The 15,636-nt window shown below is 36.9% G+C and overlaps 1 protein-coding gene across 2 annotated transcripts; it reads right to left on the reverse strand.

Moving 5' to 3' along the window:
• Positions 1 to 216: 216 nt before the first annotated feature.
• Positions 217 to 14,534, reverse strand: LOC123534007 (sialate O-acetylesterase-like). Of its 2 annotated transcripts, none has more exons than XM_045316031.2 (9): positions 14,427 to 14,534; positions 10,485 to 10,688; positions 9,744 to 9,865; positions 8,843 to 8,981; positions 7,917 to 8,204; positions 7,397 to 7,527; positions 1,774 to 1,931; positions 933 to 1,134; positions 217 to 532 (listed from the first exon to the last, which is right to left on the reverse strand). In XM_045316031.2, the coding sequence occupies exons 2-9, from the start codon at positions 10,654 to 10,656 to the stop codon at positions 269 to 271; spliced, it is 1,476 nt and encodes a 491-aa protein (XP_045171966.1). In that variant the 5' UTR covers positions 10,657 to 10,688; positions 14,427 to 14,534; the 3' UTR covers positions 217 to 268. The 2 variants fall into 2 exon arrangements, with proteins under 2 accessions (XP_045171966.1, XP_045171965.1); XM_045316030.2 differs by having other exon boundaries at positions 14,334 to 14,489.
• Between the last annotated feature and the right edge of the window lie 1,102 nt (positions 14,535 to 15,636).

Consider the following 15,636-nt stretch of genomic DNA (forward strand, 5'->3'; position numbering starts at 1 on the left):
TATGTCCTCTATGATTTCAACATACTCTCTGCATAGTATACAATAACATGTTGTTGACAAATTCATGAGCTTTATAATCATTAAGCATTACATACAGGCATTTACCTTTCAATTAAACCATTCAACTGGAAGATTAATTGGCAGTTAGTACAAGAACACTCAAATAAAATAGAAAACATGATGGACAGAGACGATGGCAAGAAATAAAATTCTATCTATACATATTAGGTTTTTATTCAATTGAAGACAATTTTTCGTTTGACATTAGTCAATAATAAGTATTAGTCTTATCGCCTATCAAGCCGACCGTTATAAACGGTGCCATAGGAAGTTCATTTTCCACAGTATACACTGGACACATTTTAACGGTTGTACAGGGTGATTCCCTCCAAAGGTATCGAATTCCCATTGTCCACTCGCCATTGCAAGATGACACCGTAACATTATTGGTACCGGAAGCTATTATTGGCGCATCAATCCACTTTGAATCCGTGCCATCACATCTTGACTGGTTATTTCTTGAGCAACATACCTAAAATGGTGAAAATGGTTATTTGGTCAATTGTTTTATAACATGAGTAAAACAAGAAAGCAGCTCAGAAGAAGTTAATGAGTGCATTCCTTCAAATTGTTTAATTGAAAAAGCATTGGTCCTTATTCATGATTTCTTACATTTATCTAGATCAGCAGTGATCTTTATAGGCAGTAGAGCTCTTTGCTAAGTTTCATATCATAGCACCAACTTTATAAGAAATGCGTTGAATTGACTCAACATGGCCTAAAATCAAGAAAGCAAATAATAAAAGTCGCATTCCCGTCATATATTTTACTGTTATTGTCTCTCTTGAATTTCGAAAAAGAATCCTCACAAAAGACCTTTTAAGTCGGTAGTGCAAAGCAAATTAAGTATATATCAATACGCAATTATATACCTCAAAACCGTTTTTGGACCTGACTGTTATAGGTGTAGTCCCATTGTCTAATGCCAGAGTCAAGGTATGATAACCTATGTCTATAAAGTAAGCCGATATCCTTGGACCCTGGTATTTCCCCATCGACTTGATGTTGTAAGCAACTGGTAGGGCGGAGAGAACAAGGCGAGATGCAACATCTTGCTTATCACGTGGGTGGATGCTGAAACAAAAAAAAAAAAGAAAAAGAAATTACAGGGAAGAGATCAGAGATGATAACAGTTCATGTACTTAATTTTTAATGCATGGTAATTAATTAAGCATATTATATGTGAAACTTGAGAATGGTATTCAAACATTTAACATTCGGTGTGAAAAATATATTTGACCAGAAATAGAGCGTTCTTTTTCATACGGATTCGTCTAAGAACCGTCGGCTAATCTGAAGTATTATGGTGCAAAACGAATTCCGTCAATGCTACCTTAGACTGCAACTTGAAATTGTCGTTTATCTAAATACTGTCTATGTATTTGTGTATATGTTAATCATTTACACAGACATACGTACATACACTGCTCTTGGCTTGTGGTTTGGTAAGGCCGTGTTCTTGCAACGTAGCTTTTCCTTATTAATATAATTATACCTTAGTTTATAAAACAGCCTATGAGATGTGTAAACTAGAAAGAATGTTAGTTTAAGAACAGATTTTTAAAAGTCCTATAAATAATGGCTATATTAGCACATATATACATAGCATGTATCTGTGGCCGATTTCGTTCTAAAAGTGTAAACAATCACTGTGTACAAAGCATACGATTCGAACTTTACATCAGTGATTGACATGTTATCGAAGCAGCATACCTATTGTATGGCGATGTGAAATCTGGCAGGTCAACGGCTACCGCCATGAAAGTTTTTGGCATCCGGTAGTTTGGCACATATCCAAAATCTGCAGTTTGGTGCCACCGGATATCCGGAAACCCTTTCTCAATAGTGGAATCATTTCGCCAAGGCGCTAACTAATTATAAATGTACATGGATATATTAAATATACAATAGTAACAAGTTTGATAATTTGATATTTCATGCTGTCCAAGACTCATGAGAAAATAATTAAAAATAATCGAAGAATTTTGCCGCATTTCTAAATAACACGAAAAGGGGAAAATAAATATAAAACCATCCTTTAACAGATTTGAACCGATATGAGAATTGTTACTAATATTACTTATAACAAATGAGCCGCGCCATGAGTAAACCAACATAGAAACCATTAGCGAACAGCATGGATCTCTCGTGCGTCGTGCGTAGTCCGTCAACAATTTCTAAAAAAATCTTCTTCTTGAAAACCACTGGGCAGAATTACACCAAACTTCACAGGAATGATCCTTTGGTGGCCCCCTTTCAAAAATTTTCAAAGAATTGAATTCCATGCAGTACTCTGGTTGCCATGGCAACCGAAAGGAAAAAACTTTAAAAATCTTCTTGTCCAAAACCACAGGGCCTAGGGCTTTGATATCTTGTGTGTAGCATCATCTAGTAGTCTTCTACCAAGATTGTTCAAATTATCCCCCTAGGGTCAAATATGGCCCCGCCCTGGAGGTCACATGGTTTATATAGACTTATATAGGGAAAAGTTTGAAAATCTTCTTGTACAAAACCACATGGCCTAGGGCTTTGATATTCGGTATGTAGCATCATCAAGTGGTTCTCTACCAAGATTATCTAAATTATCCCCCTAGGGTCTAATATGGCTGTGCCCCGGGTGTCCCAAGTTTAACATAGACTTATATAGGAAAAAAAAAGTTTAAAAATCTTCTTGTCTAAAACCAAAACACTTAGACCATTGATATTTGTTTTGTAGCATTGTCTTATGGCCCTCAACCAAAATTGTTCAAATTGTACCCCTTGGGTGAAAAGAGGCCCTGCCCTGGGGGTCCCAAGTTTAATATAGACTTATATAGGAAAAAAGCTTTAAAAATCTTCTTGTCTGAAACCATATGACCTAGGCTTTTGATATTTGGTATGATGCATTGTCTAGTAGTCCTCTACCAAAATTGTTCAAACTTTGCCCCTGGGGTTAAAAGAGGTCCCGCCCTGGGGTCACTTAGTTGTTATGTGAGTAATTTAGGAAAAATACTTAAAAATCATATGATCCTATTTCCTGTTTAATTATAATTCTTTGTTATTTGTTATCCCAAATTTACTTAAACAGCGATAGTGACGCAATATTCGTGACTGGTGATTTTAATTCACGAATTGGATCTTTGTCGGATTTTGTCAGTGAAATTGATTCTATACCAGAGAGACAAGTATTGGACAAATCTGTAAATCAACATGGCCACACATTCGTAGAATTTCCTAGTGATGCAAAATTCTGTGTGCTTAATGGAAGATTTAACGCTACAGACGATAATTTTACTTCTGTTTCACGTAAAGGTACTTCCGTAGTCGATTACATATGCGTCCCCCACGATATATTTCAGTGTTGTACTACTTTCAAGGTACAGACTATGCAGTCTATTATATCTGATAATGACCTACACGGATTACTAGGGATAAGATCAAGGCCGCCAGACCATTGTGCAATTATAACGGAATTTAAATTGACAAGGTACGCCCAAGAAAACCATTGTAGCGGCAACAGCGATCAAGAGATTAAACCACCTAGATACAATTTGAATAGAATACCGCAAGACTTCATGAGCAGTGAATTAACGAGAGTAGCTCTTACAAATATCATCTCAAGTATAGAAATAAGTAGGGAAACACAGTTAGACATCGATACTATTAATGAAAACCTGTGCGATTGTATTATCACAGAAATGAATAATTATATTCCAAAATATAATTCTTCGACGAGAACAAGAAAGAAATACAAACACAGTAAACCCTACTGGGACGAAAACCTGGCTAACCTGTGGAATGATATGAGAGCAAAAGAGAATTCATTTTTACGGTGCAAAGGCAATAGACACATAAAAACTACATTGCGTGAGCAATACATTGCCGCTAGAAACTTGTTTGATAAAACATTACACACGACGGAACGCCAGTACAGAACAGCAGTGGCAATGGACATTGAGGATATGTCTTCTACTAATCCGCGAGACTTCTGGGACAAGATACGATGGCTGGGCCCACGGCAAAATAAATCAATACCTATACAAATCGTAAATGAACACGGACATACTGTATCAGACGAAGCATTGGTTTTTGAGCGGTGGAAAAATGACTTTGAAAAGTTGTATAATCACGAGGAAAACAGTAACTTCGATGAGGAATTTTTCGATCGAAGCAAAACACATAAACAGTTACTGGAACTAAACATGTTAGACCCTTTGTATACAGCAAATGCTCAGTTAAACCAGAATATTACGCTCAGTGAGATATCAACTATTGTTATGAGCGCAAAATCAAAATCTGCCTGCGGAATAGATGCGATACCTTATGCTGTTCTGAAATTCCCAATAGTTATAAGTGTCCTTCAACAGTTATTTCAGTTAATCTTCGATACTGGAATTATCCCTTCGCTGTGGAGAAAATCAGTCATTTGCCCCATCTTGAAAGACCCTAACAGTGACTCCAGATTACCCCTAAATTACAGGGGAATAAGTTTATTATCGTGCTTAAGCAAACTGTATAGTTCATTTCTTAATAAAAGAATTACAAAGTATTTGAACGACAATGAGCTTTTAGCTGATGAACAAAATGGCTTCAGGTCAGACAGATCCTGTGAGGACCATGTTTTCACGCTTGACAGTATAATCAGGAACAATAACTTTGTATTTACAGCCTTCATTGATCTACGTAAATGTTTCGATTTCATCGACAGAGATATGATGCTCTACAAACTCCTCCTAAATGGAATTGATGGAAAAGTATACCAGTCTATTAAAAACATCTACAGCAAATCTATATCTTGTATAAGAATAAATGGAAAACTTACTGAGTGGTTCCAGTGTAAAACGGGCGTAAAACAGGGAGATAACTTGTCCCCGACAATATTTTCAATTTTCGTGAATGACCTTGTGAAAGAAATAAGTGACCTTGACTTTGGAATCAATGTCGGTAATACATCGGTATCCATGCTTCTATATGCAGACGATATCGTTTTTATTGCAAAATCAGAACAAGATCTACAACGGATGTTAACTAAAATGCATTCTTGGTGCAAAAGATGGCATGTCCTAGTGAACACTGATAAATCAAAAGTTGTACATTTCAGAAAAGGCCGCTCCGCTAGATGTGATTTCGAATTTACTTTAGGGATTAACACCTTAGAAATAGTCGACAGATATAAATACTTAGGTGTACTGATGCACGAAAAGCAAGATTTTAGATATAACTGTGAGCTGCTGTCAAAAAGTGCAGGTCGAGCTCTTGGGGGCATGATATCAAAAATCCATAATCTGAAACAGTGTGGTTTTAATACTTATCAGAAACTCTACTTCTCATGTGTAACATCAGTTTCAGACTACTGTGCTTCAATTTGGGGATTTAAACAATACCAATCAGCCGACACTATTCATAATCGTGCAATGCGGTATTTTCTGGGTGTTCACAGATTTACACCAACTTTAGCACTTATTGGTGAGACTGGGTGGCTACCAAGCAGGTACAGACGGTGGTTAATAATGATACGGTACTGGAATCGTTTAGTTAAACTTGACAATTCACGGCTAACCAAGCGTGTATTCATGGCGGATTATAGATCAGTCAATACAAATACCTGGTGTTCGGAAATAAAAACGATATTATCCAATGTCAATTTAATGTCTCATTATAATAATCAGACAGCGGTAAATATGAATATAGCGCGTGATAAAATGAACGAGTACTTTTCCTCCATTTGGGCACAAGATTGTCAAAACGTGTCGAAATTAAGAACATATATAACATTTAAAACTGAATTTAGATGTGAAAATTATCTGTCATTAGACTTAAAAAGACATGAGAGATCCATGTTTGCCCAATTCAGGTGTGGAATTCTTCCACTAAGAGTAGAGACTGGCCGATATGTTGGAGAACCCGCAAATGAAAGACTATGTGTTATATGTAATAGTGGTGAAATCGAAGATGAGAGACACTTCTTTCTAGTATGTCCGTTATATGATGCTACCAGAAGCGTTTTGTTAAAAGACATTATAACAAGTGTAGAATATATTAACCATGATGATAAGTTCAAATATTTGATAAACAACTACCCAAGGAAAAGCGCAAAATTTGTTGTTAAAGCTTTCATGATAAGAAAAAGCGTGCTATATAAGTAGCATGATTTATACATAAGACTTATTCTGTAATATTGTAGAAAGAACCTGTTTTAAAACACTTCAGATAACAAAATTATGAAATGCATTTACATATTCTTGTTATGTTCCCACGTTTATTATTTCATATATTAAGAAGATGAAATAGCATGATATCATGTTACTAGATCTAAATACTTATAAATTTTTGTGTAAATCATCTGACTTTGTAAAGACATACAGACAATAACATTTATACTATGCTTTCTTTGACTGACATCTCTACATTATTATATCAAATATATATAAATGACGTACAATAGCTCACTAACAATTATTTGATCACTTTAACTTTGAAATATCCATGTTCATTATTTATACTTTTTGTGTGTGCATCCGTGAAATATTGTTAAATAGTTCTTATAGGTGACATATAGGCCCGTTGGGCCGGGTGTTTACAATTTATATTGCTTTATATGTATATATCAATACTATACACATGTCACTATAATAAAAGATTATCTTATCTTATCTTATCTTATCTTATAATTACCTGATGACCCCAAGTAATATGATGTCACTTGACAGTGACCTTGACCTACTGACCTACTTTCTTGTTTTTTAAGATACAGCCTTGAAATTTTGATGACATACACAGTTTTGCACACAAATCGGAAAATTTAATTAATTGACCATGAATGTGACCTACTGACTTTCTTAATATTTTATTAGTTTGACATTTGAAACATGTAGCTCATATTACTCAGATGAGCGATCCAGGGTCATCATGACCCTCTTGTTATTTTATTTATGAACGCTTGTATTATGTTTCATGTGAGATGTATGGAAATATAAATAAACTGAATTGTGTATACTAATTGCAATGACAGGGAAGATGTCTTATGTAACTTACATTTTGTTTCAAATACCTGATGTAATTATAGTTTAGAATTTAAAGATTGACACAAATCTAAAAGCAAATAATTATTATATGTATTAAACTTGACACATATTTAAATAATGAAAACAATTCGTTAATTTTGATTTGCAGTTGAACCTGCCTGATCGGTCACCTCTATTAAACAGCCACTTGCCTTAAGCAGCCAGTCATCTTACCTTCAAAATCGACTTTCTGTTCTAATTTCAACCTCTCTTAAGCAGCCGCCTGTCTTTAGCAGCCAGAGTATGCTGCTCCCTTGGCTGGCTGCTTAACACAGGTTTAAGAGGTAAATTACCTGAACAAATCCAAATGGAAACATGTCGTCAGTTTGCCCACGTGAACCTTCGTGGAATTTTTGTCTCCAGTCGTCTATCATGGCGGGAAATCGGCATTTATATGAGTCAGGAGCACCTGCATTTGCCTCACCTGATATGTGTAAAAAATATCCATTAATTCATGAAATAACTGTATTATAGTGTCAATTCAAGTTTGATATTTTGAAGAAAAAAGAAACGAATTTAAGCTATAATTAATTAAACTTTTGGAAATGTTGATTGCCAAATTTTTGAACGACGTCAATTTGTTAATGATTTGTTTTCGTGAACGATGTAGGATCGCATGTTTATCCATCGGAAAAGATCGTCCTTCATATTATTGCACTAAACTAGGTGTTGTTTTAAGCGAAAATAAACGTTATTTTCTTCTATAAGAATACATAGCGAATAGAAATATTCAAAAGTAAGTGTTATCTATGAGACAAATCGCTAAATTTACACAAAAGTAGTTCGTCCAGTAAACAAAAATAAGAACGTTACCTTGATACCATATTGCGCCATAGATGGTTAGATTTAGGAACGGATGAATCATTGAGTTCCATAACTGTGTTGGTGTATTCTGAGGAGCCGCATGCACATGTGGAGGATCATACCCTAATAAGCCATTGCACGTGTCCATTGCATCACGGGAAGACCAAGCTTCGACCGGAGTACCACCCCAGTCTGTAGAAATCAGTCCGATGGGGTACTTTAATTTTTGGTACAGGTATTTTCCAAATAACCAGCAAACAGCAGAAAAATAACTCCAGTCAGAGTGACCAACGGAATCTGTTAATTATCAAGAGGCTTCACGAGTCTGAATAAGTCTGGACAATTCAGTGCAGAAGAAAGGGATATACAATTCAAGAAGAACACTGTTTTTTTATATATAGAATTTAGAACTAAATGTGCCAAAAAATATCATTCAGTGTGATAATCATTGATATCGTTTTATATTACATATATACCAAGAGACACCATCAGTTATGTGTGCATGTTTACAAGAAGTTAATTATCCGTATTGTTATTATCACACTGGCCATAGCTTTCGCAAAAAGAATTGCACTGAACAAGTGTTTGTGGCTAGAAGAGTACACATGTGGGCTCCTGTCTCATTGGTTGTTTTCAGTCAAACGTGAAAAACTCATTAGAAAAAGTACTGATGACAGCATAAATGTAGTCAGTCGGCCATATTTCTCCACCGCTTCTGCGATTAATCCTCCACGCCGCGGCGTTGGAACCACCGCTTCTGCGAAAGCTATGGCCAGTGTGATTATTTCGATAAAGAATGTCACCTAAATCGGTACACCTACGAATGGCAAATTTAAAAAAGATACAAAAAGAAAACACATGCATCTGCTTTATCTGTAAAAATATTGATTTTGCGTAGATCTCTCGGATTATATGGGTGTCACATTTTGAATTACCTTTATTTGGTCGGCTCCAGTATTGTTCAACTTGCAGCAATTCGTACTCAGTTTTATTCGACCATTTTTGAGCTGCAGTGAAGAGCCGTATATCAGGATAGTTAACGGCATCAGCAATCTCTTGACTGGCATTGAATACCTTAATGAAGATATAAATTGGCTTTTATTGAAGAAATAAACATAGTTCTAGTGGGAGTATTAAAGAGCCTATATATTCTAAAAATACATTTTATCAAGATCTATTTTCAAAGTTAATTTCAAATTCAAGTTAAAACTTTGGAAGTAAGTGAAATAAGTATTTTGTAACGTTCAATCTACTGTTCAAAATATTAGAAACTAAATCATCTCTCTAAAGCGAATGATTTGTTAAAGTATGATTTTAAGTATGATTGTTCTTATGTTTTGTTTAGACTTCAAATGATAAATGTAAGTATGTTAAAGTATTAAAGAGACAGGACTCCAGTTTTAAGCTGAAATGATTATCTTTTAAAATGTAACTTTGGTCATATTATGAACATAAGAAATAAATTCGTTTTTTCTTTTGTTTTCAAACTTTTTTTAAAAATGCTAAATAAAAAGAGTCGGGAATCGAACCCGGATTGGCTCCGCAACAAAAATGGCATTACATAACAGAGGAATTCGTATTTAACGGCCGTTTATTTAATGTTTTATAATTATGACAGTTTACCTATTGTATACCGTGACAAATGCTTTTCAATTTTGAAATGAAAAAAGTAGTAAAAACATCAAACTTACACGTGTTTCTATAACTTATAATCAGTCAGTAACTTAAAGCCTTCTGATCAAATAAAGCAATAATTTCCTTATATCTAAACATTTTATTTATTTCTTGCCGTGCGATCTGGAGGTCAGTCCCTTTCACTCTAGAATCTTAGCATACCATGCTGAGTGTAAACTGCATATTACTTTGTCCGGAACACAACCACACATCACCAAACATCACATCCGTAATAGTCAATCTTCCCTCGCTTGATGATATTGTTATATTTTCGGGTCCTGCGGCTGAAATAAAGCAGAGAATTTAAAGTAAAAGTTTCAGTGGCATCATTCATCTTCGTAACAACTAATGTGTTTGTGTGTGCACGTGTATGTGTGTGAATGCGTGCGTGCGTGCGTATCTATGTGTATTAGTGCATTCAGATAAATATCGAGTTTTAAGTAAAAACATGGACGATAAGACAATGACGTGCATTCAGTGATTATAAGCACGGCATTGCATTTTGTTTTATATAATGATTTGATTATTATATACCTTAAAACAGTAAAAATAGCCTATTCAATGTGAAGAAGCCAAGTGGTCCTACCCAGGGGCCAGTCCATGCCTAGAACGATGCCTGGGGGGGGGGGGGGGGCACCTTGGATCCTCCTCAGTCATTAAAAGCTGGAAAATTTGTCATTGGACCTAAAAATTGTGTCGTGTTTATTCTGAATCTAACAAACACAAATATCAATCGAAACCGGAAAATAAAAAAACTGCATCTTTATTGACGTTAAATACATTCAAAACGTAGTCTACATTTAAAAAAAAGTTATTTTGAAATATAAAGTATATCATTGTTTTACAATATCTGTATAAAGTATGCGCTCTGTTCACGTTTGTTTTTGGAAAAATTAGTTTTACCATTCTGTGGAGGAAGCATTACTATCCAAACTGGCCGGCCAATGGCTTTATCCATATAGACTGTTGTACTGACCGCTGGTGTATGACTTCCTAGGTGCACTGTTACCGTGTCACCAACTTTGTCTGCATATCCCCAAATCTGGCTTGATTTTGGAGCTTTCTGAAGCACCATATGGTCTCCATAGTATGACGCCAGGGATAGTTCTACAATCAATTATAATTTAAGTTGTAAATATGTGTTCTTAACAAATTTGCATGCAAAAGCTAATACTGTGATAAATCGTAACGGGAGACGTGTGATAATGAAAACCTCAAAAAACCAAGGGCTTCTAGTATTATTCTACAACATCAATTTAGCCCGCCCGCTTAGCTCAGTAGGTAAGAGCGTTGGTCTACGGATCGCGGGGTCGTGAGTTCGATCCTCGGGCGGGGCGTATGTTCTCCGTGACTATTTGATAAACGACATTGTGTCTGAAATCATTAGTCCTCCACCTCTGATTCATGTGGGGAAGTTGGCAGTTACTTGCGGAGAACAGGTTTGTACTGGTACAGAATCCAGGAAAACTGGTTAGGTTAACTGCCCGCCGTTACATGACTGAAATACTGTTGAAAAATGGCGTTAAACCCAAAACAAACAAGCAAACAAACAACATCAATTTAATTTTTAAATAATTGTGGGTTGTCTGCATATCCCCGAATCTGGCTTGATTTTTGGGCTTTCTGAAGCACCATATGGTCTCCATAGTATGACGCCAGGGATAGAGCTACAATTAATTATCTTTAAAGATCATAGATTTCAGTGGTACATATGTGTCCTATATAAATTTATACGCAAAAGCTAATACTGTGATACAATCATAACGGGAGACGTGTGATAATGAAAACCACAAAAAACCAAGCGCTTCTAGTACTATTCTACAACATAAATTAAGTTTTAGGATACATTCGCTAAATCATTGTCATTAAGAAATTGCACGTAACCTGCATAAATGATATTGCATAAGTAATTGCTCGACAATATCAAGAAAAGTTCAGTAAGTTTGGTTTGGTTTGGTAAGAGTATTTTAATATGGTTGGTATTTGACCTAACCACCTCTTCTTTTCTTTTCAAGCAACTGAAATACGAAGGAACACAGGCATGTTGTGCAGACAGTATGTAGTGTACAATTTGAAAATTCATTGCTTCCGCTCACTACACATGAACATCCGGAGTGGGGTCACGATGTCCGGAGGTAGTGGGCCCCGCGTGGTCATGGCCACAAAATACCAGTACAAGGTGCAAACACGATAGTGGTTCAAATAATCCATGATCCCGACAAAATAAGACAGTATTAACTAAACAGGTGGTAGTATTTGTTTCTTTCGTTCATTATTTAGGACATATATTATTGATACCGATCTGCAGATCTGCAGGACGACTTATCTTTCACGTGACCGATCTGCAAGACAGCTCTATTTGTCAAGAGATAGCTCTATCCGTCACGCGGCCGATCTGCAGGATGGCTCTATCCGCCATGTGGCCGATCGGCAGAACAGCTCTAACCGTCACCTGGCCGATCTGCAAGACAGCTCTATCCGTCACGTGGCCGATCTGTAGGATGGCTCTGTCCGACACGTGGCCGATTTGAAGGACGGCTCTATCCGTCACGTGGCTGATCTCAAGGACGGCTCTATCTGTCACCTGGCCGATCTGCAGGACAGCTCTATCCGTCACGTGGCCGATCTGTAGGACTGCTCTATCCGTCACGTGGCCGAATTGCAGGACAGCTCTATCCGTCACGTGGCCGATCTGTAGGATGGCTCTACCCGACACCTGACCGATCTGAAGGACGGCTCTATCCGTCACGTGGCCGATCTGCAGGACAGCTCTATCCGTCACGTGGCCGATCTGTAGGATGGCTCTATCCGACACGTGGCCGATCTGAAGGACGGCTCTATCCGTCACGTGGCTGATCTCTAGGACGGCTCTATCTGTCACCTGGCCGATCTGCAGGACAGCTCTATCCGTCACGTGGCCGAATTGCAGGACAGCTCTATCCGTCACGTGGCCGATCTGTAGGATGGCTCTATCCGACACGTGGCCGATCTTAAGGACGGCTCTATCTGTCACGTGGCCGATCTGCAGGACAGCTCTATCCGTCACGTGGCCGATCTGTAGGACAGCTCTATCCGTCACGTAGCCGATCTGCAGGACAGCTCTTTCCGTCACGTGGCCGAACTGTAGGATGGCTCTATCCGACACGTGGCCGATCTGAAGGACGGCTCTATCCGTCGCGTGGCAAATCTTAAGGACGTCTCTATCTGTCACGTTGCCGATCTGCAGGACAGCTCTATCCGTCACGTGGCCGATCTGTTGGACGTCTCTATCTGTCACGTGGCCGAACTGTAGAACGGCAGTATTCGTCACGTGGCCAATCTGTAGGACGACTCTATCCGTCATGTAGCCGATCTGCAGGATGGCTCTATCAATCACGTGGCTGATCTGCAGGACGGCTCTATCCGTCATATGGCCGATCTGCAGGTCGGCTGTATCAATCAAGTGACCGATCTGCAGGACGGCTCTATCCGTCACGTGGCCGATCTGCAGATCGGCTGTATAAATCAGGTGACCAATCTTCAAGACGGCTCTATCCGTCACGAGGTCGATCTGCAGGACGGCTCTATCCGTTACGTGGCCGATCTGCAGGAGAGCTCTGTCCGTCATGAGGCCTATACTCCTGGTCGTTAGGCTGAATAAAGCTTTGACAGTATCTTGTCAGAATGAATAGTTCTAATTTTAATTTGTTATATCACAAATGCATTTTCGATTTTTAATTTTAGACATTCATGCTGAATATGTGTTATTAGTGATATTAAATACTTCTCAACTTTACCAATTCGAAGAACATGTAGAGCTAATGCAGTTGCTTGCTCTTCGGCGTCTGCGTCCGCGTACGCGTCCAAATATTTGGTTAAGTTGTTTAATGTAATTCTAATTCGTTGTCTCCACTTTTGACAGAAAAATATCGTCTGCTTCAGAAAATGATACGGAATATAATGCCGAAAGGTGTTAGGCAGTTTATTTCTACAACTGTGTCCAGATTTTTTAAGTAAACGGTGAATCTTTGCTTGAATTAGTGGTTACCCTAGATATTGATGAAATGCAACCTCTATACACTTTCATTTTTTCTTGTATTTATGTGACTCAGACTATATCCCGCTTGTACACAGGAAGAGTATTTGTTTTATAAATATTTACCAAGTCATCGATTTAAGTAAACACATAAAAGTTATTTATATAAACGTTGTCATAAATAAATGCACGTCTTGAGTTCAACAAAATCAATCACTTTAAAAGCTTGAAAACATGACAAATATAAATAATTTAATTTTGACTTACGGTTTAAATAAACGGAGCCCCGAGGGCATAAGGATGGTAGCCCATTTTTCATTTTACATGTAATGTATGAACGTTTGCATTCGCCGGCCGGTATTCTATTCAATATAGTCGTAAACATATATTTACAAATATCTTTCACTTATTATAATAAATGCCCTGGAGAGCTCTATCAATTTCAAACGAGAATTTTACTAGAGTACATGTGACCTTAAGTACTCAAGACGCCCACATCTCCATCACTACCAACAGCAGAACCGGACAGACCGAGCAGTCCTTTTTGTAAGATATCAAAACACAAAAATAGTCAATGAAATGTCCTTTTTACTGTTTGAATAATATAAAAATATCTCTTGAGAAAACCCCTACTGTTACTCCGATCTCCGACCTCGGTCACACAAGTCCTTTAGCGTGTGGTATAGTAAAGCGATGCGTACGTCTTCTAAAATAGTAACAAAATTATTACAACTTACCAGCTCTTGATTGCCACACATATAAATGCAATATCTTTAAAATTACAAGCATTAACCGTTTCATATTTGTCTCTGTACTGTTAAATTACTGACCTTAGTAAAACTATAAAAAGTCACACTTGACTCTCACTTCACAGATAAGACCTTAGATACACGGTGGACTAGCGTACACCGGGTATAACTTCCAAAGCGTAGATACTTGGTGGGGAAATGTACACTGGATATAGCTCAAAAAGCGATAAAAACGATCAAGAGTTGCCGTCATTCTTTACTCCTTGCTGTATGAACGTTTATATCCGTACATAATACTATTGTTTTAATTAGTAACTGAATGATGCATTTGACCTATGATACCAGTGAGATACCTACAGTTGAATATTTTACTTGATATCCGAGATGATCATCTCCTAATTTTGTAGTGTTTCTTTTATTATTGCATTTATTAATAGTAGTAATAGGAATAGTAGTAGTAGTAGCAGTAGTAAATACCAAATTTCTTGATGTTTTAACAATGTCTTTATTGACTCATTAGCAGAACCGGTATTTATTTCTGTTTAATAAACAACATTAGATACAAGCACATGATAAACAATGAAGTCACTTATACAAAAAATGAAAATAAATTAAATATAAATTTCAATATAAATTTGCAGCCGTTATTTATGAGAAATGAAAAATCTGAATCGAACGATTCCACGTGCACTCTACAAAATATTGTTGAAATAAAAACAGGTCTTGTAAGCTTTAAACTAATCAAGATGTACCACTTAACATGCTTACTGAAATATACCGGAAACAGTTTTCATGAAGAAATATTAAATATAGAAATAGGACAATAATGATTGAAGCTGTGCTGCCTTTGGTCAACAATAAATGCCTTCTTCTCATTATTCCGAGCATTCTCACTGACTTGAACCTCGGACATTACATTTGACACGCACATCCTTCTGATTCTTTGTAAATACTTTAAACTTCTATAACTTACTGCAAAAATGCAGTGAAGGAATATGAAATAAAAAATAAATATTAAGGATCATTTCAAAGAAGTTGATTTTGTAGATATGTGTGATATGTGCTGATTTTGTAATAAAAGTTTTTTTTTCTCTCTGACATTTCATTTTGTCTAATATAAATTGAAACACTTATACGTTAATTACACAAAGCGACCTCGGCTACATTTTTACTACACATGTAGTACAGCTGCACCTGATGCCACATACGTAAACTCCAAACATACATGTATGTTTTACTGAACAACGTTTTCGTGTAGCAAACATACATTTTGTAATTCCTATTTCAAAAT

Source organism: Mercenaria mercenaria, chromosome 12 (genome assembly GCF_021730395.1).
Source record: "Mercenaria mercenaria strain notata chromosome 12, MADL_Memer_1, whole genome shotgun sequence".
Classification (NCBI taxonomy): Eukaryota; Metazoa; Mollusca; class Bivalvia; order Venerida; family Veneridae; genus Mercenaria; species Mercenaria mercenaria.